The 25,067-nt window shown below is 42.4% G+C and overlaps 2 protein-coding genes across 2 annotated transcripts; one reads left to right on the plus strand and one right to left on the minus strand.

Annotated features, from left to right (window-relative positions):
* Window positions 1-1,462: 1,462 nt before the first annotated feature.
* Window positions 1,463-12,315, plus strand: LOC115022882 (occludin-like). The gene is made up of 8 exons (XM_029453987.1): window positions 1,463-2,011; window positions 2,511-2,714; window positions 2,794-2,955; window positions 8,564-8,718; window positions 9,797-10,057; window positions 10,649-10,820; window positions 11,088-11,129; window positions 11,967-12,315. The coding sequence occupies exons 1-8, from the start codon at window positions 1,463-1,465 to the stop codon at window positions 12,066-12,068; spliced, it is 1,647 nt and encodes a 548-aa protein (XP_029309847.1). The 3' UTR covers window positions 12,069-12,315.
* A 125-nt stretch (window positions 12,316-12,440) lies between these two features.
* On the minus strand, window positions 12,441-21,401 carry nr2f6a (nuclear receptor subfamily 2, group F, member 6a). The gene is given in 7 exon segments (XM_029453714.1): window positions 12,441-14,831; window positions 14,833-14,897; window positions 16,041-16,287; window positions 16,479-16,816; window positions 18,258-18,352; window positions 20,142-20,919; window positions 21,267-21,401. Coding segments are annotated over 6 exon segments (1,224 nt in total). The 5' UTR covers window positions 20,411-20,919; window positions 21,267-21,401; the 3' UTR covers window positions 12,441-14,621.
* Between the last annotated feature and the right edge of the window lie 3,666 nt (window positions 21,402-25,067).

Consider the following 25,067-nt stretch of genomic DNA (forward strand, 5'->3'; position numbering starts at 1 on the left):
GGTAATATAGGCTAAACCAAAACAAACTAAAACCTCAAACGCATCTGCTACACCTGACTGGGTCTATTTTGTAGCTTCCCCTTGTCTCTCAGTGAGCACTGAGTAGGTGCACTCAGGTAACATACAGTAGATGCAGAATGGGGCATGAACAGGGCTGTGGTTCTCCCTCTGCCCACCTCTTCTCTGCTGTCTGTCTGAATTATTAAAGCCTGTTGGGTTGAGTTCCTCTGGAGTGATGAAGCGTGGGTTAGCGATACCAGAGAGAGGGTTCAGGGATGGGCTGAGGTGAATGAAGGGCAGAGTGGTGACTAGGTAACAAAACCTAGTCACATCAAATTAACCAAAGTGCGGAAAGGACTGAGGAACAGGCATTTGGAGTATTTTGTTTTCTGCATTCACATTTAAAATTTCAAAGGGACAGTTCACCCTTAAATCAAAAATCTATAATTTTCCTGTAGTGCTACTTATCAATCTAGATTGTTTTGGTGTGAGTTGAAGAGTGTTGAAGATATCTGCCTTCCCTCAAATATAATAGATAGATGGTACTCAGCTTTTTTAAAACTGCAATCATGACCCATTAATCCACAGACACTGTGGTGAGCAGTTTCATTTAGGAACTATTTTCTTTCTACCGAACAAGCTCATGCTTACTCGTTGGTGGGTGTAGGTTCGGTTCCTACATGAAACTGCTCACAACAAGGATTACCTTGGGTAGCCTAACCGGGTCATGATTTCTGGAAAGAAACATTGCTGTTGAGTTTTTCAAACGTCTGTTTTTGAGCTTTGAGCACCACAAGCAGAGTGTCATCTAGTTCCATTATATTTGAGAAGGCAGACATCTCTACGGCCGATATCTCCAACACTCAGCAAGTCACACCAAAACAATCTAGATTGATAAATATGTATTTTTGAGTCAATTTAGTTACCAAGGCATCACTCCTGGAGGATTTAGACAAAAACACAAGGTTTGAGTTCATTCTTTAAGATTTGGAGGGATGAAACCCTCTTTTTAATGGTCACACATGCAGAGTACACAGTGACATTTGTTCTCTATTTTTAACCCATCCTAGTACCAGGAGTCTACTAGGAGCAGTGGGCAGCTCATAGGACAGCAACTGGGGAGCAATGGGAGTGAGGGGGGAAGGGGGATGTCCGGTGCCTTGCTCAAGGGCATCACGGCAGGGCAGTAGGTGAACTGGGACCTCTCCAAGTAGCAGTCACACTCCATTTTTTAGGTCTGGTCGGTGACGTGAACCAGCAACACTACGGCTCACAGTCTTACTGACTGAGCCACTGCCGGACTTATTACCTTCAAAGCTTCTGTTAAATACATCATTTTGTTGTGCTGAAACAAATACAAGCGATGTAAAGTGATGACAAGGACATTGCTGTTACCATGAATTAAATTAATCATATTTTTCCACTCTCTTCCAGGTGAAATTGCAGTAATATCCTCAAAACCATGTATGAACCCCGGTACTACGATAGCCCCCCTGTGTACAGCCCGCCTTACAGCACTAACTCCCACAGCTTCTATCCCCCAAGGAGCATCCACTCCCCCCAGAGCCAGTATGTCTCCTACACCCACACTGTCCCCGCAGACTCACACTACATCGAGGAGAAGCCTCAACACTTCTACCGCTGGTTTTCTCCTCCTGGCTTCGTCAAAACCTTCCAAGGAGCTACAGTACTCATGTGTTTCCTCATCTTCGCCTGCGTGGCTTCGACGTTGGTGTGGGACATGAACGGATTTGGGTACGGGGGCTACGGTGTGGGGGCAACAGGGGGTGTTGCAGGGATGGAGTCGGGATATTATGGAGGCAGCTACGGCTACGGGAGCTCGTATATGACGCCACAGTCTGCCAAGTCGGCGATGATTTCCATGGCGGCCATTAACTTCCTGGTTTCACTGGGCTTCCTGGTGGGGAGTTTCTCACGGTCACGGATCATGAGGGGATGCAGGTTCTACCTCACTGTGTTCATTTGTGATATCATCTTAGCTGTCCTCCAGGTGAGTCTCACCAAATATTGTCAATTAATGAATGATTCCCTTCTATTGTCAGAATTAATTTAAACATCACATACACAACATGTTCAAGTTAGACAAGGGTTATGTATGTGGGAAGAGCAAACAGTTTCTTCATAGAAGTATTTGGAGTCGCGTTTCTGGACATCCAATATTCACTCTCCTTTTAGCTTAGTTTTGGTCTCCACCAGCTTCTGGGGGAAATGTTTGGCTTTTTAGCTGCTAATCGTTTGCTGTTTAATGCTGAGCAGCAAAGTCGATTAAAAAACAGTGACAATGATCCAAAACAATAAAATGATACTAAACTAACTATGCCTGGCAGAAAAGTGTTAAAACTGACTTGTGAAGTGGGGATATGAACTAGTATCTTACACGTGTATTACAGTAATGGGAAAATACTTTTTTGTTTAATTGGAGACATAATTAAAAAATAATATAGAATGCCTTTATATCATTACTGTGATGCCTCTCTTTTGACTTCAAGGGCATCATCGACATCATCTTTGTGATCGGGGTGAACCCGATGTCTCAGAGCTCGCAGAGCATGCTGTACAATCCCATGCTGATGATGTGTCAGAACATCCAGGGCAGTCCCAGCCTCAGCGGCAGCGTGGGGGCCGGTTTTCCAGGCGGCTTCCCCATGTACAATCAATACCTGCACCACTACTGCTACATGGACCCAGAGGAGGTTAGTTAGATTATTCTATTTTATTCTATTCTCTTCAATTGTATTCTTTCCCGGTCTATGATTCACTCTCTTTCCTCAGGCGGTGGCGTTAGTGTTGGGTCTAATGGTGGTGTTGGCTCTGTCCCTGTCTGCTTACTTCGCCTACAAGACCCGCAGCAAGATTTGGCGCCATGGCAAAGCTAACATCTACTGGGACACGCCCCTGGTCAGGTCTTCAGAGGGCCAGGATGTACAGGACTGGGTGAGCTGTTTTATTATTTATGTATTTATGATATTTTAACAGAGAATGAATGAGGATTGTGTTTGTGTAAATGAGAGAGTTAGAATGACATAAATCCACAAAAGACTTGTGGTTCACGTTTATTAAAAAAATTTCCCCAGCCAGATAACAAAACAAAAGCCAACAATCTCATGTTTGCTCTTCTAAAGTTACCTGCAAGTATAAGGCGCAGGGCCGATATATACACACCGTCGTCAAGTCTCTCCGTTTTTGTCCATTTAGTTTCACAGACTCACATTAACCTGCTGCTGCTCACTCAGAGAACGCTGCTGTTTATCTTCGGCACACCCAGGTTTCACTCTGACTGATCATTAACCAGACTAGTGATAACAGCAGCACAGAGACCATATGAAAATGACTATTACACGATTCCATGTATAAGGAAACAAATCAGGTGACTCTTTTAAAGTAATTCATCTCATGGCTAAGAGCAGGTTTTAAGTTTCAGGTTGTTTGAACAGATATGGTCACACCTGCTTTTCCTGCACACAGTCATGATCACACATTGTTTTTATGGATAGACTCAATCATCTGAAACTAGTCAAAGAACGTTGTCCATGACTCACTGAGTTCTTTACCAAAGAAGAAACCGTTGTTCTTAAATGAAATAAGCACTATTTGATGAAGCCAGCCTAGAAAAAAACTGAGGAAGATCGAAGTGAACAAAGCACCTTAAAATACATTTTAGTTGGCAAACATTTGCTAATACGAATCTATTTTTATTTTATTAACACAGAACTATGAAGACACTTATCAATTAACTGTCCAAAGCAATGACTTCAATACTGACATTATTCTCTATATAATTAACCAAAAACATCAGAAAAGTGCAGTATACAACTAAAAGATTTGTTCTTAACTGTCAGCCTGACATATTATATTGTACACACAAGATATTTGAAATTTGTACAATTTTGTATTTTGGGTTCAACATGTTTGGTATTTTGTAGTAGAGGGCTCACAAGACCTGCAGCAATTTGGCAGTTTACTTATTTTCTTTGCCTGTGGTCATGATGTGGGTTATAAGTTTTTGTTTATGCGTTTTATACAGTTTGTAAACCACAGCTGGTGTTTCTGTCACGTTGGAGGAACATATGGGATTATACTGCAGAAATTATATTTCTCACGTTTTTTTATGACTATTAATAACTTTTATCAACAGAAAAATTATAGCTTCGGTAGTTTCTTTGAAATAAATTTGTGTTCAAAGGAAAGGGAAATGATTGTCTCATACTTATTGATGTGTATAAATATCTGGCGACTGCTCAAATTCTACCCGCAGGCTGAGAGCCGCTGTCCCAGTGCATCAGTACTCCAGCGTTTAGCAGGTATTCATGCTGCTGTCGAGCCCTGTGAACGCTGTGCTGTTTGTACTTCACAGCGGTAGCCTCATGTGGTATTTAGCAGTGATTAATCTACTAGACTAGCTGTGTAATATGAATGTATCATGTCCACCTATATGGAAAGGGAAGAGAGACATTCAATCAGTTTATCCAGTGAGGCCCTGGCCTACATACTGCCTATCACTGCAAAGGATGTAGTGAGTCACTTCATCGAGATGCACTCTTGTATTGCAGTGAAGATGCTTGCCTTGCAGGGAGGCATATATAATGTATGTGACATGTATAATGTATAAAAAGGGTTGTGTTGCCTCAGTGTTGCTGTGTGAATCCCTACAGAGTGTGGTGGCGCTAAATGATTCAGTGTGCGAAGGGACTACTGCACATTAGACTCCTGGAAAAGAAGTCACTTTCCTGTGTTTTGAGCTACATTTGTATTTAACAGAACTGGAAAAGAGTGGAAATTTAGCAAACACTGCAACATTTTAGAAAATTGTATGTTGTTTCAAGAGACGAGGAGAATAGAGCTACAAACATGTGATGAGTGCAAACGTCCTAAGATAGTGTGTGTACTATAAAGTAATTTATAAACAATATTTAATGGAATAGGTGATCAGCAGTCGTGGGGGCAGCAATTCCAGTAAGGAACCCCAACCTTCCCTTCTCCGGGCCACATCCGCCAGCTCCGACTGGGGGATTCCAAGGCGTTCCCAGGCCAGTGAGAAGATATAATCTCTCCACTGAATCCTAGGTCTTCCCTGGGGTCTCCTCCCAGCTGGATGTGCCTGGAACACCTCCCTAGGGAGGCGCCCAACTCAACTGGCTCCTTTCAACGCAAAGGAGCATCGGCTCTACTCCGAGTCTTTCATGGATGGCTAAGCTTCTCACCCTATCTCTAAGGGAGACGCCAGCCACCCGCCGGAGAGAACCCATTTCGTCCGCTTGTACCCGTGAGCTCGTTCTTTCGGTCATGACCCAGCCTTCATGACCATAGGTGACGGAAGGAACGAAGATTGACCGGTAGATCGAGAGCTTTGTCTTCTGGCTCAGCTCTCTTTTCGTGAGGTAAAGTGAATGCAATACCGCCCCCGCTGCTCCGGTTCTCCGGCCAATCTCTCGCTCCATTATCCCCTCACTTCTGAACAAGACCCCGAGGTACTTGAACTCCTTCACTTGGGGTAAGGACTCATTCCCTACCCGGAGTAGGCAATCCACCGGTTTCCAGGTCACAGACCGATGATGCCATAAGGACCACATCATCTGCAAAGAGCAGCGATGAGATCTTCAGGCCACCGAACTGCAACCCCTCTCCTCCACGACTACACCTCGATATCCTGTCCATGAAAATCACAAACAGGATTGGTGATAAAGCGCAGCACTGGCGGAGGCTAACATCGACTGGGAACGAGTTTGACTTACTGCCGAGTATCCGGACACAACTCTCGCTTACAGGGATTGGATGGCCCTCAGAAGTGACCCCCTCACCCCATACTCCCGCAGCACCTCCCACAGTATCACCCGGGAGACCTGGTCATACGCCTTCTCCAGATCCACAAGACACATGTAGACCGGATGGGCGTACTCCCAGACCCCCTCCAGGATCCTTGTGAGAGTGAAGAGTTGGTCCGTTGTTCCACGACCAGGACGGAATCCGCATTATTCCTCTTCAATCAGAGGTTCGACTACCGGCCGAACCCTCCTTTCCAGTACCTTGGAGTAGACTTTACCAGAGAGGCTGAGAAGTGTGATACCCCTGTAGTTGGCACACACTCTCTGGTCACCCTTTTTGGGGAACCACCACCCTGGTCTGCCACCCCCTAGGCACTGTCCCAGACTTCCACGCAATGTTGACGAGGCGTGTCAACCAAGACAGCCCCTCAACACCCAAAGCCTTCAGCATTTCTGGATGGATCTCATCAACCCCTGCGGCTTTGCCACTGTGGAGTTGTTTGACTACCTCAGTGACTTCCATCAGGGAAATTGATGATGGTCCCCCATCAGCTTCCAGCTCTGCCTCGACCATAGAGTTAGTTGGATTCAGGAGTTCCTCAAACCTTCTCAGTCGAGGTCAGTAGGGTCCCACCCTTGCTGTACAAACTGATTTTTTATATTAACAAAAAAACGCAAAGTGCTTCCCACAATACAACAAGCCCCCCCCCCTCTTTCACACACAAAGCCATAAATTACTTTGTAAAAAATTATAATTAATTAACATAGAACAAACAATTTCTAATTAAACATTTTTAAAGTGAGAATTTGTTGCTTTTTCACTGTAAATCGGAAATTTTTTATTTGTTTTTTTAACTTTTAAGACATCTCTCTGTGGTCTGGAGCTGAAACAATTAGTGGATTACATGTGTCTTGTGGATCTGGAGAAGGCGTATGACCAGGTCTCCCGGGTGATACTGTGGGAGGTGCTGCGGGAGTATGGGGTGAGGGGGTCACTTCTGAGGGCCAATCAATCCCTGTAAGCGAGAGTTGTGTCCGGATACTCGGCAGTAAGTCGAACTCGTTCCCAGTCGATGTTAGCCTCCGCCAGTGCTGCGCTTTATCACCAATCCTGTTTGTAATTTTCATGGACAGGATATCGAGGTGTAGTCGTGGAGGAGAGGGGTTGCAGTTCGGTGGCCTGAAGATCTCATCGCTGCTCTTTGCAGATGATGTGGTCCTTATGGCATCATCGGTCTGTGACCGGAAACCGGTGGATTGCCTACTCCGGGTAGGGAATGAGTTCAAGTACCTCGGGGTCTTGTTCAGAAGTGAGGGGATAATGGAGCGAGAGATTGGCCGGAGAACCGGAGCAGCGGGGGCGGGATTGCATTCGCTTTACCTCACAAAAAGAGAGCTGAGCCAGAAGACAATGGTTGGTTGACTGAAAAATAATTGTGACATTTGTTTTACAATATATTGACATTTTGACATATAAACGACTATAAACAATTAATCCAGATAATAATAATCAGATTAATCCGTAATGAAAATAATTATCAAGAATTCTGAGACACTAAAATCTCCCGCTCTTTAAAGCACTTCCAGATTTCCTTGTCGCAGTTCTTGGGACTTTAGCAGAAAGTGTCAATTTCACAAGCACTGACTGGACTGAACAGCGCGGGAATTAAAATCACTTGGCATGCACAAAGCAGCGGCTGTCACAGCACCTTTCTGCTGCAGTGTATCAGATGCCCTGCAGCTTTCTGGGAGTTTCTTTTCCACATAGGACCAACTCCACATTCATGAGATCTATTTCACACGCTGCTTTTTCCTGACATTCGCATCAGCTCACTAGAGCCGATATAGGTCAAAGACTACAATTCATTAATGATGCACTGTATAACAGTAGATTACATGAGGCATAATGCAGTTGTTGTGTTTGGTATAATCTGTATCATTTGAGGAAGTTTTCTTTTCCCCCACTACTGTGGCTGTAAAGGGTTTTAGCGTTGTGGTGTTGTACTGTAGGTGTTAAAATGTCCTGTTTGATATATATATATATTGATATGTTTTTTTCTACAAAAGAAAAGAACGTGGTTACTCTGCCTCATGTTTACCTGATAGTTCAGAAAGATGGAACAGCAGAAATATTTGTTCCACTGATTTCAACCTTTCTCTCTCTCTCTCTCTCTCTCTCTCTCTCTCTCTCTCTCTCTCTCTCTCTCTTCTCTCTCTCTCTCTCACACACACACACACACACACACACACACACACACACACACACACACACACACACACACACTGCTCCACTGGTAACATGTGTTTCATGTCAGACACGGTTCAGAAAATTGGTTTTGTGTGTTTCCTTCCAACTAATTGGTTCTGATAGTCTGAGGTGAGTCACTGATAAGGGGGAAGGGACTCCCGCTCTCTTTTCATTTTACTGCAGTGTGTCACACTGTGGCCAGACCTACTGTGTGTCCCTATATCTATCTTGCATCATGCATACATGTCTGGCAGTGACACAGCCCCTCTCATCAGAGTTTTGTACTTTGCTGCTTATGTGACAGAAAAGATTATTTATTTCCAGCACAAACTGACTCCTCCTGAGGACTTTCTCATATGTATCATGATGCTAAATATGGCGTTAAGTGTCCGAATACTACATCATGTGTTTTTGTTGATTTGCCAGTTTATGCATCTCCGCATGAACAGAAGCAAACGATCTGCACTGCGGTCGCACAAAGCCCGGCATTAAAAGAAGGTATTCTGATTTCAGTTTCCTGATGTTGTCTTAGGTGAACCATGTTGGAGAGGTACGCAGCACCCAGCATGCACCAACTGTTGTTGTATCAGAGAGAGCAGCACCCGACCTGAGGGTGGAGAACAGTGTGGTCTCCTATGGCAACGGGACCGTCAGCATCCACAGTGAGAGAAATTATAAAAACCACAGGTGAGTGATGGTTGCAGTCAGTGACAACCTGGTCACCACAGTATGATCCGTGCTTACTTCCTGTGCGGATTGATGGCTAATGTTTGGCCCCAGACAGTTATTAGATAGAAATACAAAGAAATACATATTCTTCTACAGTGCAATGCATCAATTACAGTAATATGTTTTCTGATTCAGTTTTAAGAAATATGTGATGATATATTGCTTTATACCGTAAGAAGTGGAACAACGAGGACTAAAACTAAATTACTGGGTGTTAAATTTGATAATTTAGTTTCCTCTATGGGAAATGGTGTTGCAGTTTCAAGGAAATGTTCTGCATATGTACCATCTTCTGTTATTGTTGCTGTGTTCAGTCACCCTTGGAGTACTGCCCAGTCATTTGGTCAAGTGCAGCTGAGAAACATCTAAAAAAAACTCCATATTGCACAGAACAGAGCAGCCAAATTGATTCTTCATTGTTCGTTCCATAACAATGTGTGTGAGATGCATAAACGATTATCATGGCTAAACAGGTTTGTGCCAAAATGCTTTACAACAACTATAATTAAGCAAAGAAAAGACATCAGAACTTAATTACATGCAATACACAGTGCACACATACACACAGGCTCACACACATTCAATGTAAAATCATGTAAAATCTGTTTTTCATGCAAAATGTCATTTGGAATAACACCACACTTCTTTTGTGAAAAACTAGTATACACCAGTTTTTGTTGTAGGTATAATACAGGTCAAGTGAGCACCGGTCGTGTGGTGGTTTCATGTCAATGGACACATTGAATAAGGAGAACTGTTCTTCATAGAGCTTCCTCTGCCTGTAATATGCTTCAGTTCAAGAAAAAAGACTTCTTGATTTTATAAGTAATCAGCTTTATGTGCCCTGCAGATTCATATTTTGGGAGGATAATGAAGCGTGTTGCTTAACTTCCACTCTATGTCCGCAGCCGGAAAATTGCGCTTCACCAAATATTTGAAAATTCAACTTAAACTCAAAGTACTAAATAAATCCAACATAAATGAATGCACAAATGCACAATCAACTATGTAATACATGTGTTGTGCTTTTCCACAGTTTCTCTGCTGACAACAGTAATTATCGGGGTGCACAGCCTCTGTGCCAGAACAGCAAGGTCACAAATTGCTCCAGCAGCTCGTCAGACGAGACTGACAGCCTCAGGAAACCTCCTCCTTATCATGTGGAGAAGCATCAGAGGAAGGGCCGAGAGCCCAGGCCTGCTGCTCGGGAGATGATGGAGTCCCCGTATGAAACTGGTTACACCACCGGAGACACTGGCAATGAGCTGGACCGGGACCACACAGATTACCTCTACAGGTGGGCCACTACTCTGCTGCCAGTGCTGCGATCAGTGTGTGTTTAATGATTATTTAATATTTAGGCCAGGCATGTTTTTTTGTACAGCACATGCAACATAGGGGCAGTTCAAAGTGCTTTTCCATAATTTATTAAAGCAAAAAACAGGTCAAAAAGTATATCAAAACAAACTGGAAGGGATAGAAGACATTTTTAAATTAGAAAAATAAATGTTGGGGAAAAAGATATATTATCATATTATATTATCCCCATGATTGTATTTCAGTGAAGTTCACTGAAGAGCTGTATTCCCTACATCCTCCATCAGATGCTTTTCCTCCATGTAAATACCAATATTATTTAGATATATATTTTGTAGTTTAAGGCAGGAATTCAGAGTCTAAAGATTTTGGATATCAGCATAAATGTTGGCTATCAGCCGCTTGAAGCAAGAAAAACTGTGCCAGTTTTTAAAGCTGGCACAGTTTTAAAAAGTTGTAAAAAATAATAATTTTAAAAGCCCATTGCCTTTTTCTTTTTTGTTGCCACTACCTCAATAATAGTTTTAATTTAATAATCATTCCATGTCTTACTGTTAATATCCCACTCCAGACTGTACCCAGAGATAACTTCAGATGAGCAGCGCTGGCAGTACAAGAAAGAGTTTGACTCCGATCTGGCTCGCTATAAGAGCCTCTGTGCTGAAATGGATGACATCAGTGACCAGATGCACAAGCTGAGCCGAGAACTAGACATGTTGGACGAGGGCTCCATGAAGTACCAGGTAGAGAAAAACAGGAAGGAGGAGTGCAGAGTGAAACAATTCAGGGCCGACAGGTGCCAGGAGAATAAACAGTCATAGCTGCGCCTTTTAATTATATCTAACAGCTTAGATCATCCTCAGTATGATGTGTCTATTGGACTGCCATAGAAACACAAAGCAGTGAAGATGAATCAATGTTTAACTTTTGCTCCAATTTCAGAATGATCTTATATTCTTCATGTTAAAGTCAGCACATTTTAGTGAGATCATTTTTATTTCCATTTTCAGGGTGTGGCAGACGAGTATAACCGACTCAAAGACCTGAAAACGGTAAGTGGAATTAGATATACTGTATGTGAAATTATTATTTTAGTAGTAGTAAAATAGTTTGGCATTTTGGGAAATACGTATTAATAATATTTGTTTTCTTGCAGAGAGTTACACAAGAAGATCGATACCACTCGCATGGTAGGAAGCTACAGCCTAGCAGCTGGTTAGCATAGCTTAGCATAAAGACTGAAAGCTCAGCTCTGTCCATTAATATTTCTTGGAGTCTCAGCTGTTACTTCACAACATTTAAATTGCCACTTAAAGGGAAAGTAAATCTTACACAAGCCACAAGAAATAGACTAGTTTGGCACAATCAGCGGTAAAACTACAACTTGCTTGTTAGCTTGCTTTCCAAGCTAGCTGTTTCCGCCCGTTTTCTGTCGTTGCCCACTTCAAGTTAGGTTAACCAGCTCTTGGCTGTAGCTTCATATTTTAAGTAACAATCTTGAAGATCTCTGTTTTGTTCTCTTTGGCGGCACCTAGGGCGATAAGCGGTGATTGCAGGTGTGTTTTTGGATCTCACTTCCCAGAGATTGCCGCTTTTGATTTTTCCTGGGAATGTCGCCACAGATACCAAGATCATAATATTACAAAATGCAAGAGTTTCCATCATTGGGCCATTGGCTCAATCACCATTTTGTTTCCTCATTTGGCAATAGTGACATAAGATATTTATTTCTAAATGAAAATCTTCAAGATTATTACTTTAGCACACATATATGAGAGCGGTATTGATATTCTTATCTAATTTTCTGCAAAAAAGTGAATGAGCACATTTCTCAAAACTATTTTACGAATATTGCTTCTTCTACTACTATTATGTTTAATATCTTCTAGACGTCGGACTATCAAGCAAAGAAGAAGCAGTGCAAAGAACTTCGGCAAAAACTTTTCCACATCAAGCGTCTGGTGAAAATCTTTGACCAAGGCCTTTGTTAGTGGGTCTTAATAGTCTGTCCAAACAGCCGAGGATGAACACTGACAGGGTGTGACCTGGCTAAAGAAAGGGAATGGATTTATCCTCCATTTTCTTTCCAGTTTCACTGCTTTTCTGTTTGAATTGTAACAGTTGAGCTCAACATGGCTGTCCTTACATTCACTGAACCTCAACTGTTTTTGACCCTAATGTTTACAACTTCTGTATTACTTTGGCAACTGTAAGAGTGGATCACGGTCAGAAGGAGCTACTGGTAGACTTTCCTCTGCGTGGTTGTAAGCATGGCACTGTTAACATTCGATTTTGTTATACCTTGTTAATAATGTTCAATTATTACAGAATGTTGTAGTATGGGAAGTAATGAATGTCAGTCATTTATGGTACATGTTGCAGTGTTTATTTGGCATTCTTCATACAGATGTAATTACAACACTTTTTCAAGTAGTTTAAAAAATAAAAAAACATAACAAAAGACACATCGTCATCTTTTGATTCTTTTAATAACGTTGCCATACACACAAACTTTTAAAAACGTAAGAACGCTGTAACACAAAGATAAGAAAACATTAATAGCATATTTATCTTTTTTTTTTCTCTATGACATGGTTGTGTGAGTTGTTGCCTAAAAGAAGAATATCCAAACAACTTTCAAAAGGCCCGGCAGTAGATCAAGAAGCAGAGTTACATCCTTCTACTTTGTGTTTAAAAACACTAAATGCTGAAATATGTCGTGTTTAGAGTTGATTTTGTTCTTTCTTTTCAAATATTTAATATTTAATTTATATACCCGTGAGTTTGTAAACCCGCCTCTTGAAATACCTGCGTGAGGTAAATCCTAGTGGACCAGCGAATCAGGGCCCATCTTCTTTTAACTTAAGCGTGATGTTTTGGCATTGAATATCCTCCAAGTGCAGTTTTTCCACCAGATTTTCCTCCATTACAGTATCATCTCACATCATTCACAACAGTAAAGACCCACTCAGAGCATCTCTATGTCATATCAGCTGTAATAGCATGACAATAAGCTCCTTTTTTTGACATCTAAACAGATGACAGAGGTATTTTTATGTAAATACATATAGAAAAAAACAACATTTAGGAGAAAACAGTGAAAGCAATACTTAAATGTTTAAATGAACCTTGAATTACATAATGTAAAAGAATGAAACACGTCTCCACTTAGCAGAGATCCAAAACAACATTTGAACATGCAAAAAAGACAAAGTTGGCCTCAATATATACATTTCAATACATTTTTCAAGGGATCATTACCCCCAGAAACAGCATTGATTGACATAAACTGGTATTTTATTAGTAGTGTTGGTTATTAACTCTCTCACCACCAACTTTAACCAATTTATATATCTTGAGTTGTTTGTTTTACTAGAACCCGAGTTGATGTCAGCCTGCCATTTCTCAATAATAAAAAAAAGCTTGATCCAAACAATGCTTTATAGCCGAGTTTGCCATAATTCAGTCAGTCAAAACTCATATTCAAAACACTAGTGAAAATCACTTTGGGGATCTTTTTTTAAAAAGATACAAGACAAATGTTTGTGATGCTCATCCCAAATTCATAATGAATAACAAGGCAGTTGTCAAAAAGAAGGCGGTTTCTGGTGAAAAACATTTACAGAGGTTTGTGTTTAGGAAACATCAGACTGAAGCATTCTGATGTCTAGTGAGGTATAAGTCCACTCTCATGTAGCTGTGGCTTTACGACAGCAACAGCGAGCCCTGTGAATGAATTTAAATGCATTGTTCACTTGATGGTAAGGCAGTCAAAAGAGTTAGTTCATCTCTCTCTGCTTTGTGTACTAATTATTCTAATTAGAAACCATCTGAGGATGAAGTGATAGACTTTGGTGATTTTTCCTTGGTTTTGCTTTCTTTATGGTACCATTTGATCGGTTCCTTGGCTTCTTCGTGAGTGTTGAGCTAAGAGAGCTTTGAATTCAGAAGTTTCACTTCAACAATGAGGCCTTTACTTTGTCTCTTATTCAGTTCACCACTGTTCAATTAGATCCATTCTAACAATGATATTGTAATGTTTTCAGTGTGGATAAAAAGGTCACTGTATCATAAATGGTGAGCCATGGAAAATGAGCCCAGTGTGGGGAAAATTGTTCTGCTGACGTTCAGCGGCGGGACAGTTTTGTCCTCTAGATGCGTTTGTAGCGGGGTGCTGCTGCCCTCTACATGAAACTGAAGTGTCTTTAGTCACTATGGCATGTGGGTGGTGGCATGACTGACTGTGGTGGCCATATCGGAGCCCAGCATGAAAAGCTGCTCTCTGGCCTGAGACCTGGCACCAGAACGACTGGGCTGGCAACAAGACAGATCCAGGCTGGCACGGGCTCCCCTCTTCAGTGGGGGCCCGTGTGGAGACAGAGGGCTCATTTCATGACGGGGAATAGAGCGGTTACAGTACAGTACATATGACGGCCAGCTGGCACTGCTTTGATAACCACACAGATGGATAGTGATGAGTCAGGAGGTTTCCTGTGGGTCCTTGTCGTCACTAATCCCAGACGTAGACCTCGTCCGTAATCGGGCTACTGTCCTGGGACATACGGCCAGCTGATTGAGCTTCCGGAGAGCTGCATGTCACGGATCAGTGTCTCGATGGGTGTCTTTCCTACCAGGCGCATGAAAAAGAGCTGCGAGATGAGGCTGGCGGGAACGGCGCGCAGGGCCGGGAGGCGCAGGAGCAGGCGTCCGAAGCGCTGAGGCTGACTCGGGTATTGCATCCTCTCGTACTCCTGTCAGAGCCACCTGAGCCTTCTCCTGCAGAGACTCCACGTGGACCGGGTCTGTTAGACCACAGGCGTCTGAGGGGGAGGGAGGAGGAGGCGGTTATTTAATAGTGTGGGCAGGTTACATAAAGAGTCGTGATGAGCCGAGAGAAAGGTTGAAATACAAGCAGATAATAATAATAATAAATAATAAAATGCTCCTGAGGGGATCACACAGAATATAGTGCCAGGGCATGCCTACACTATTAAAATAAGACATTTAAAACCTATATTATAACTTTAAAGAAATAGCATGATGTGGTTATTTAGTGTGAACAATATTTGAATGCGACATACCCACTAGGCAATGTGTTGGAGGAAGCCACTTAAAAAAGTCTTAAAATGCAATGTGCTGCATAATGATCAGTGACGGCACTAAATTATGCAGCACATATTGCATTTTCATTGATAAACCAGGAGATGGTGCCATAGTAGGTGAATTCCCAGGTTGCACATTTGTTTCTCCAGACACAAATGTGAAATCTTTAGTGTTAAGATCTACAATTTATTCTACAGACTTTTCTAAGGTCTACAGACTGTTTGTGTGTTCAATTCCTATTCATGGTTATCTATAAAAAGGTGCACTCCAACTACTTTGCACATGAAGATAAGACAAGATAAGACAAGATAAGATGCTTTATTGCCATTGCATGTTAAACACAACAACATTTAGTTGGCGGCGATCCACTCCACTAATCAGCATAATAAATGTATATGTAGAATATAAAAACTATTGAATACATGGATCTAACATAGACAGTTATTGCACTTGCACTAGTCATGCTTAGTCCTACTCATCCTATGAAAAGAGTTGTTTAATGTCTCCTGTGGCTCTGCAGGAGCTTTGTCACCTTGATGATTTCATCAGGATGATTGAATTTGGATTTTGAAAGATGTGAGTGTTTACCAGGCAGGATATGTCTGATGAAAGATGCTATTGAGTTGCATCATGGGAAATTAAGGATCCAGTGTCTTTGGAGATGCTAGAGACAAAAATCAGAATATCTGAGCCCCTGTTGCACTCATGTTGTTCCTTTGTTTTTAATCTTTCTTTCTTTCTCAAGTCCAACAACTTTATGGACAACGCTTAATTGCTGGAGTTCCCCTTGAAAAGTGGCTGCCTGACATGGTTCTGCAGCACATTGCGTTACAATAACAGCAGATAAAACAGAAGATCACCTGGTGAAAACAGCGCGATGGCCTTGAGGCAGCTGTACTCAGCAGAGTCCACCTGCAGCCGGGTCAGCTTGTCCACCTGGTCCTGGAACACCCTCACCTGATCCATGAAGGAAACCACGCGCTCCGCCGACATGGGCGAGGAGTGGAAGCCGGCTGCAGCCAACAAGGGAGCCATGTGGAGCGGCAGGGCCGACTGGGCCGCGTTGAGGATGAACAGCTCGCTCCAGCTCAGCCTCAGCAGGGCAACCTGTCGATTTGTGAGGGTGTTAATCAGATCGACCTTTACTCCCATCATCCATTTTTAATGTTTATTGTATATTTATGTTTTGACAACCTACACTGTTTTTCTCCAAGAATACTATTTGATGACACAGCAATTACTGCAAGATATGCATCCAAACATCAAACCACTTTTGAAATCAAATCTAATCTACTAACCTGGTCTGACACAGGTAGCTCAGGGAAATAAGGGATGCTTCTGGCCCACTCCACAGTGCTGAAGAGTAGCCTGGCAGCCAGTTCACAGATGTTATCGATCCCCATGGTGTTATCCGGACCGGCCTGCTGGTTGTACTGGTGTCCAAACCGACTGCTGGGGTACGGCTCGGCTCGCAGGAGCTGAGAAATGAGCTCTGACACCGGCTGTCCTCCGCCACTGCCTCCGTTGTTGTTGTTGTTGTTATAGAAGTCGCCACCTCCAAGGCCGCTGGCGCCTCCTAAGGGCGTGATGGAGGGGCTGAGGCTCGGCTGAGGTGGGATGCGACCGCGTTGAACTGCTGTAGTTTAGTTGGGTTGCAAAGGGGAGGAGAGGAGGAGAGAGGAGGAAACAAAAGACAGAAGACAGAAGATAGAGAGGAGATGGAAGCAAGGGGAAATGGAAAAAGAGAAGATAGAGAGGGCGAAGGGCAAGGGTAGGTATAGGAAGGGATTTGGGGAAGAAAGAAAACTTAAAACTGAGTTCAGTCAGCGGTGTATGTCAGATTATCAGCAGACAGGCTTGACCCGATTAGGAAGCTATTCTTCAAGATTAAAGGAGGCACAATCGAGCCCAGACTGATTCCTCAAGAAGAGCGTGAAAGTGAGGAGGAATATTCTTGTGCTCGTCAAGCTTGATGAAGGTCATCTATGGAAATAACACAAAGACTCCGAGACAAGAATTTACTCTCCATTTGAAGTTTAAACCTCTGAAATATTCCTCATGACATCATGCTGTTTCAGTAACCTTCCTATTCCCAAATCTTCATACACTCAGATTTATGCTGCACTCAAAATCACTTTATGAGAAAAGAACATCACTACAGACAGCTTTACAGCCAAAACCAAGGCAGCCGGGCAGAATACTGAATAGAGTTAAGAGTTAATAAAAGTTCATTTGGGGTTATGAATTCATGTGGTAAGCATCTGTTCTGCTTAAGTGTCCTTGAGCAATCCACTGCAGCCTGAGGAATGCTGCTCTGTAGCTGACCCTGACCCTGACCTCTGACCTCTCTGTGGAGATGGTCAAACAGAGGCAATCTCTCTACAGGGAGCAATAATGAGGCTCATTAGCATGCTTTACGATCTGTGAGTATGAGGAGGAAACAACTTAGAGACACATCAAATTGTGTTTAAAAACCACAAACCTTCAAACTACGTCTAAACTACATGATTTGTTTCTGTGTATCTATCAGCATGATGTTAAATAATGCCTCACTATGGGCTCCACCACTTCAGGTGAAATCCCCATATTGGATTCTGTCTCGATCGAGCCAACAAGGCAGAGAGGTTTCTGCCGCTTCACCCAGAGGCTTAAGGCTCTGGGACGCAGGTGTCTTAGCACTGTATCTCTCAGTCACTCTTACACAGGCACTAGATTAAGCCACTTAGCACATGGCGTTGAGCTGACATGCATGGCTCGCTTCGCCATGATAGGGCCTAGACAGCCATGTGTGGCATTTACTCTGCACTATGGAGCTCATGGAGCAGAAGAGGCAAGATAATGGCGAAGGCAAATTTAACTATGATTAATTTTTTTTATGTTCTAAGAACAGCTGATTGTAGTAATGGAACAATTCTCTGAGGCGCTTCAGTGAAGGAAATATCAATTATTGAATTTCTTTGCATCAATCCACTTGCAGTATTTGCAATATTGCTCATGTAAAATGACCCACAGTCTCAACAATCCTTTCCAAGGGATCAAAATGGATTGCAGATTTATGGATCAGGATAGACAGATACCTTCTTTGCGCATGCCAACACGGAAACATTTCTTCAGTCGACAGTACTGGCACTGGTTCCTGTGGTGCTGGTCAATCTGACATTCTCTGTTCGACCTGAGAATATAAACAAACGGTTAAGGGACTATAGGTGACTGATCATTACCAAGTTTTACCAACTGAAATTATTAATTTAGTCTGATTTAGTTTAGGCGATCTGCTTTCACCTCAACAGGTGTTTATCTAATATTACTTTTTTTCACACAGATGATCAAAACTATCCACACCGGATGACAAATATGTAACCAACCCTTACTTTAATGTTGCAAAGTCTATACAAAACCTCTGAATGTACAGTGTATAGAAAATGTATTATATTGATTATCTAAGCATCTTAACCATGATACCTTTTTAAAGTGCTCTTGAACATTAATATTGCATCAGATTTACCATAAGGCTTCAGGGAATAACTGTGCTTAGAAAGCAAGAAGGTTTTATCATTCAGAGTTACTTCATCCACATATCTCAACTGTTATCATCTGTCGTGTACAACATACTCTTTCACTCTTATTCAACTTAAGAGCTGAAACAATTAGTCGATAAATCAATAACTTGATCAACAGAAAAAACTGTCTGCAACTTTTCTAATAATAAGTTAATTGTTTCATTTTTCAAGCACAACATGCCAAACGTTCTTTGGGTTTCATCGTCTTAAAATGTGCTAAGCTGCCGCTTCTCTTTTTATATATCATTTTGAATGTTAAAATTTTGGACTTTGGTCAGACAAAACAAGCAATATGAAGACATCACCATGGGCTCTGAGAAATTGTGAATGGTAGTTTTTTTCACCATTTAGTGACATTAAATAACAACTAAATAATTGTTAGTGACAGCCCTAAACTCCAGATCATAATTATGGAACTAAAATTGTATGCGGTGGGTCATTAATTTCTTTAAACTCGGAGGCGGACTGCCTCACTTCTTTTTCAGGTTGTGTGCATGTTGATGTCTGCTGATATATTTGTCCCTATAATTGTTTGTGTGATAGAGAGTATATATAATAGTGTTGCATGTACATTTATGTTTTTAGTGTCTGTTTATTGTTCTGTGTGTACCTGCTCAGGGACTGCAGATGGAAATGATTTTATAGCATAATCTGGCATAAATCATCTCTTCTCTTTTTGATCTTAATGTTTTTATATGCATGGTCATTGTTTAATAAAGACAAAAATAATAGCAAATAGAGTCATGAAGTTTCTCTCTCTGTGCAAGTAATAATGACGGAAGTCTTTGTTAAACTTTAACAATTTGGATGAGGATATAGCTCTAGATTATAGGAGACACCTTTATTCATGGTTGTGTGTATGGCATGCGTCACACATTATACTGTAGGGCTGCAACTAACAATAGTTCTGCCAATATTTTCTGAATTAATCAATTAATTGTTTGCCCTGGAGCTGAAAGAAACATTACTTTTACCTGTAAACCTGTACTATCTTACAAAACAGAACAAAGCAGAAAATAATCACATCTGAGAGTCTCGAACCAGACGATGCTTGGCATTTTATCTTGAAAAAATAATCAAATGCTTATCAAAATCAGAAATAGAAAATCGATGTATTGCTTCAGCTCTATCATATTTGATATTGTAAATGCTTTTAAGTGTGCTTCGTGTAACTTTAACAGCTCTGCACAAAGTTACATTGTCTTTAAGCATGATTCATTCAGGAATCTTTTGTTTAAAAAGTATTTATTTTATGACTCCAACATTTGTATATGTATATCTATTTGTAGCTATAATGTAGGTGAAATTGTACGTTTACTAGTTTTGAGTCGTTTTAGAAAGAAAGAAAGAATTAACATACTATCAATAAACAAACACAATTACCCACAATGCCCCTCTCACCTGCAAGTGTAGCTGAGGTTTCGTCGCACGCTCCTCTTGAAGAAGCTCTTGCAGCCCTCGCAGGTGAACACTCCGTAATGTTTCCCGCTGGACTTGTCCCCGCACACCACGCAGTCCACCACGCAGGACTTGTCATCGTCTCCGGCCTCCATGTCGCTGCCTCCCGCCTGGGGAGAGCCGTCCTCCTCCTCCCCCCTCAGGTAGCTCTTTTCCCCTAACCCGTTTGTGCCCCCATTGGGATCTCCCCAGCCCCCACTCACCATGGCCATCGCTTGGTTACCGAACCACGGAGGAAGAAAATAGGACGGGCAGCCAAGATGTCTGGCTGCTGTCAAGGTAACATAAATATAAAAGAGTCCAGAGTGTATTTCCCCTCACCTGAAATTAATCAGTATTTTCTGCTTGCTTGTGCTCTCATTTGTCAATTAAGCCTCTAGGTTATTTCTGAGTCTATATTAGAAGAAAATTAGATTCCTCAGGCTTAACAAGCAGATGTCAATGAGAAAGAAAATAGGTTACAGCATTAAAGAGGAGGGTGTTTGGCAGAAAAAACAAGAGCAGTTCAGTCTCCTCCCACTCCACTATGACCTGGAAACAGTCTCAGTGTGGCAACTTTTAGTTTTGCATGCCTGGGGATTTCAATTCCCCCTTTTCTTGACTTCTCCAGATCGTAGCCTCGGTCTGTTGTTTTTGTCCTTTTCTTTGGACCGATTCTTGAGATGGTTAAGGAGGAGCCTGCTCGATCGCTGCCCAGTCGATAGGTCTCAGCCAGGGAACCCTTTCACAGGAAACAATGAGTCAAACATACAGTGCACATTTTGCCTAAAAGAGAGCAATGACTGAAAAGATCTGCTAGCAAATGACATGAGGTGAAAATCTCCTCTACTACACAGCTGCACGCTCACACATGCACTCCCAGCTCTGTCTCTGTAGCAACAGTAATGGCTGAAAAAGGACCTCGGTGTAGCTCGCCTTAGCACATGCCTGGAGAGGCTTTGCCCACCCCTCTTAAAGCACCCCTTACACCAACATTTTCCCTTCTCACGCCAGTTATTCCTCATATAAGGCAGCTAGTCTACTAAAACATTTGCTTCTAAATCCTTCTAGAAATGATGTCAAGCTTACCTCAACGTTTATGTGGCTTCCCTCACTGGAAAATAAATCCTTTTCTCGCCCTAGATCTTCCCTCCATGCAGCGAGTCTGAGAGCGCAGACACAGCTCTCCTATTCTGCTGTAATCCTCTCAGTGGCTGCAGCATTGTGACCCACGATGAAGACATTCCTCATGAAGCAAAAACAAGTTGATGTCCACACAACATTACTTTTAATGTGTCTGTGGGCTTCTTCCTCAAGGCACCGCCGGCTGCAGCAGAGGCAGCAGACATGGACTGCCTGCGCTCACCTCCAAAATACACAAGTAGATCCTCCACACAAGGAAGTGATCTCTCTCTCCACTGCTTGTTGTAGCACGAGTGCTCGGCTGTGACAATATCCTCCGTGCTGCTTCCTTCCCAAAACAAAATAAAAAAGCAGAAGAGCTTCCGTCTGCTCAGCCCTCCATAGTTCCTGTGGTCGCTCTCCAGGCACTCATGCAGGCTTCTCTCCTCCAGCCTTTTGTCAGTGCTTGCCCACCAAGAACTAATGACTTGCGGCCTAGCCCTGTGTGCTGCTTATCTTCCGTGTGTGTGTGTGAAGCCTTTCCCTATGGCTCAGGCGAACAGGAGGTGGGGGTGGAAGGGACGGGTGCTGCTCTTCCCCCCCCTCTTTCGCTCTCCGGCTTTAGAGTCCACAAATCAAATTATGATTGAAGAAAATGGCCACAGCCGGAGACAAGCTGGATTTCTCAGCACTTGCTGTTTTTTTTTTCTCGCCCCTCTTTCCCCTTGTCTGTTTTCATCCAACCTATTTGTGTGTGTTGAGAGAGAGATCAAGCAAAGCGAGGGAGGGAGGTGGAGTGTGTGCAGAGGGGGAGGGGGCAGTCGTGTGTGTGTGTGTGTGTGTGTGTGTGTGTGTGTGTGTGTGTGTGTGTGTGTGTGTGTGTGTGTGTGTTCCCAGGGATTTGACACTGCTATTCAAGCCCTGCGGTTTCCATGGTGCTGGCTGCCTTATATGGCCATTGGAGTCAAAGAGCAAAGAGAGTGGGCTGTGTGGGGCAGCATGCACACACACAGGAAGGATGTGGAGGATCTCTCTCCTCAGAGATGCAGAGAGCATGACCCCTAGGCCTTAAAAACACCCTGACAATACCAGATTACCCCTGAAGCCCCGCAACAAATTCAAGCAAGCCGAGCTCCTGCCTGCCCTTTGTCTTTCAGAAAGCAATCAAATGTCGGAGTGAAAGTTTCAACATTGCAATACACAATTTAAAAAGCCGTGCAAAGCAGCAGAGAGGTGAGCTCTATTTCTCAATGGGAGGTTATATCTTCCCCACTTGAATAACACACTTTGATCTTGCATACGTGCGAGCAGCCCGCTGGAGAACAGCTTATTGTGCTGGAAATAAAGGTCATCGTTTTGTGGTCATTGCTCATTTGCTCAAGGCCCTCTGTCTTGGCGCTTTGTGGAGCACACAGTGATTTGTGTTCGAGGTTACCCCGAGAGGTCAAACAGACTTTCACACCCCTGCCACGCTAAAAAGCCCAGGGTCAAATGCAGATAAAGGAGAGGGGAGGACGCACAGCAGCCCTGGATAAGAGCTTTAAGAGATAAGTGATGAATCTGCTTGTAAATGTGCAGCTCTTCTGGGTTGGGGGGTTTGCAGTCGTAGATGGGCAGAGATGAAAGTATCAGTCCCTTGAGACATTCACGATATGCAACTTGTTGTCTTATCTACAGAGCGTTTACAGAGATTTTTAAAGGAATTCTTTTCCCCCCACAAAGTGTGTGTGTGTGTGTGTGTGTGTGTGTGTGTGTGTGTGTGTGTGTGTGTGTGTGTGTGTGTGTGTGTGTGTGTGTGTGTGACACAGAGAAGCATTGTCCTGGCCATTGTGCGGCTAATGGGTCATCAGAGGGTTGTGTGTGTTATTTGAATGAAAGTCCCTTTAATTAGGCCGCTGTGCCTGCTTATTGTCACTTCTTGTGTTGGGAAAGATTAGGCTTGTCAAATAAAGGGTGCTTGTAAAGGACTGTGCGTGAGGAGACGAGATAGTTTAGTTCTTAAGAAACAGTACGTTTGAGTAAAACTGTTCTGCTTATTGCTTTTTGTTTGTTTTTTAATCGTAGATATCTTCTCAGTGATTATTTAACTCTAACTTTTTGAGTTCATCATCTGTCATTTTTTTTATATGTAATCACATTATCTAGTTTTATTGCAGTCACTGGTGTCTGTCAAAAACAACGCCCACATTGACATTTACTTCAGTCACATTCGGTTAATTTGCTCCCCAGCAACACCAGGCTTGCCTAATCTTGGTTTAACTCCGCTCGTGTGGATTCAAACCCCTGCTTACTGGACTTCTTCTATGTCGACATACATGTAGGTTTAGCCTTACCTCGCCAAATTGGAGCAGAATATTAACAATGAGTCAGTAATTTACATCAAAATGGCATTTGAAGAGAATATTTCAGTTTGATAAACTATAGATGAAAAGAGATGCTGCACATGCCTGTCATTTCCACTCCAGTGTGTGTGTGTCTGTCGGAGAGATACCTCTGGGGGCAGGAGTGACGAGACCTTTAAACCGACAGTCAGGAATGTGGTTGTTCCCAGCGAGCAATACAGAAATGCAAGACTGCAAAAAGATGTCTGCCAAGCTGCCAGCCCATCAGATATACAGTATTATGCACACGGAGACGGCTGGCACTGAAGCAGTTTGAACAGTTTAATAGCAGCGTGCAGTTCAAAAACTCTCAAACATATTAAAGGGTCAGGTCACCCAATTTGCAAAACTGACATTTTAAATTGACATTGTGTGCCGTATGTGGGACAGTACCGCATTTGGCCACTAGTAAATATTGGCACTGTAGCTGACACTTTTTATACCATCAAATTCTCAAATGACACGCATATCATTAGTGTGTTCCCTCAAATAAGTCAACCCTTAAGTGTATCTATGTATTTCACATCTGAAATCAAAATAAAACTACAATAAACTGAATTTAGTGACCCCACTAGATTGCCTGACAGATTTATTTTGCGCTGCATTATACCCAGGGACAGAGCAAGGCTCGCTGGCAAAAAGGTAATGAACAGGAAGCGCTGAAACAACGACCATAAAAATGATATGAAAGACAAATTGAGTGATGGCTTAATGCTATTAATCTGAGGGCATCTCTTGGCCAAAATAAAGCTAGCAGTAGCAGCTAACACCCCCGCTGACAGAGCCAGGACTCCCCACAGTAATATGTAACTTCAGCCAACTTTGCCATCTTAACTTTGAAGACCATTTAAAATCATTTGGGAGCACTAATCGCACTGTTCTGATGCTTCCTTGAAATCCTTAAAAGCTTTGTGCATTTCAGAAAAACATCATGGCATTGAAAGTTTTTTGAAAATAGATACGGGTCATTGAAAGTGCTTGAATTCATATATTCTTTGACAGAATAGTTTTGTTTTTTATTTAAAAAGAAAACGTTTGTAAAGAAGGCTCATTTCTGCTCTTTGCTTTTCTGCCGCAATTGTTTCTTTGCTACCTGCCTTGTGCAACAGTAAATAATCATGATCCGTGTCTCAAACTATTCTGTGTTGAGTCCTTGAGTTTGAAGGGGTTAGGCCTGGAAAGTCCTTGAAGGTGTGGGAACCCTGTTATCACTCATTCTGTGCTAAAATGATCAAATATGGTACTCTGAATATCTGTGGCTCTCCACACAAAGGAAGTTGACACATTTTTAATCCTAAAAATTAAAAACAAACATAACATTTTAAAATATAATTCACATTATATTGCATATAAACATTGTCCTTATAGTTGCTATTCTGCCTTCACA

Source organism: Cottoperca gobio, chromosome 17 (genome assembly GCF_900634415.1).
Source record: "Cottoperca gobio chromosome 17, fCotGob3.1, whole genome shotgun sequence".
NCBI lineage: Eukaryota > Metazoa > Chordata > Actinopteri > Perciformes > Bovichtidae > Cottoperca > Cottoperca gobio.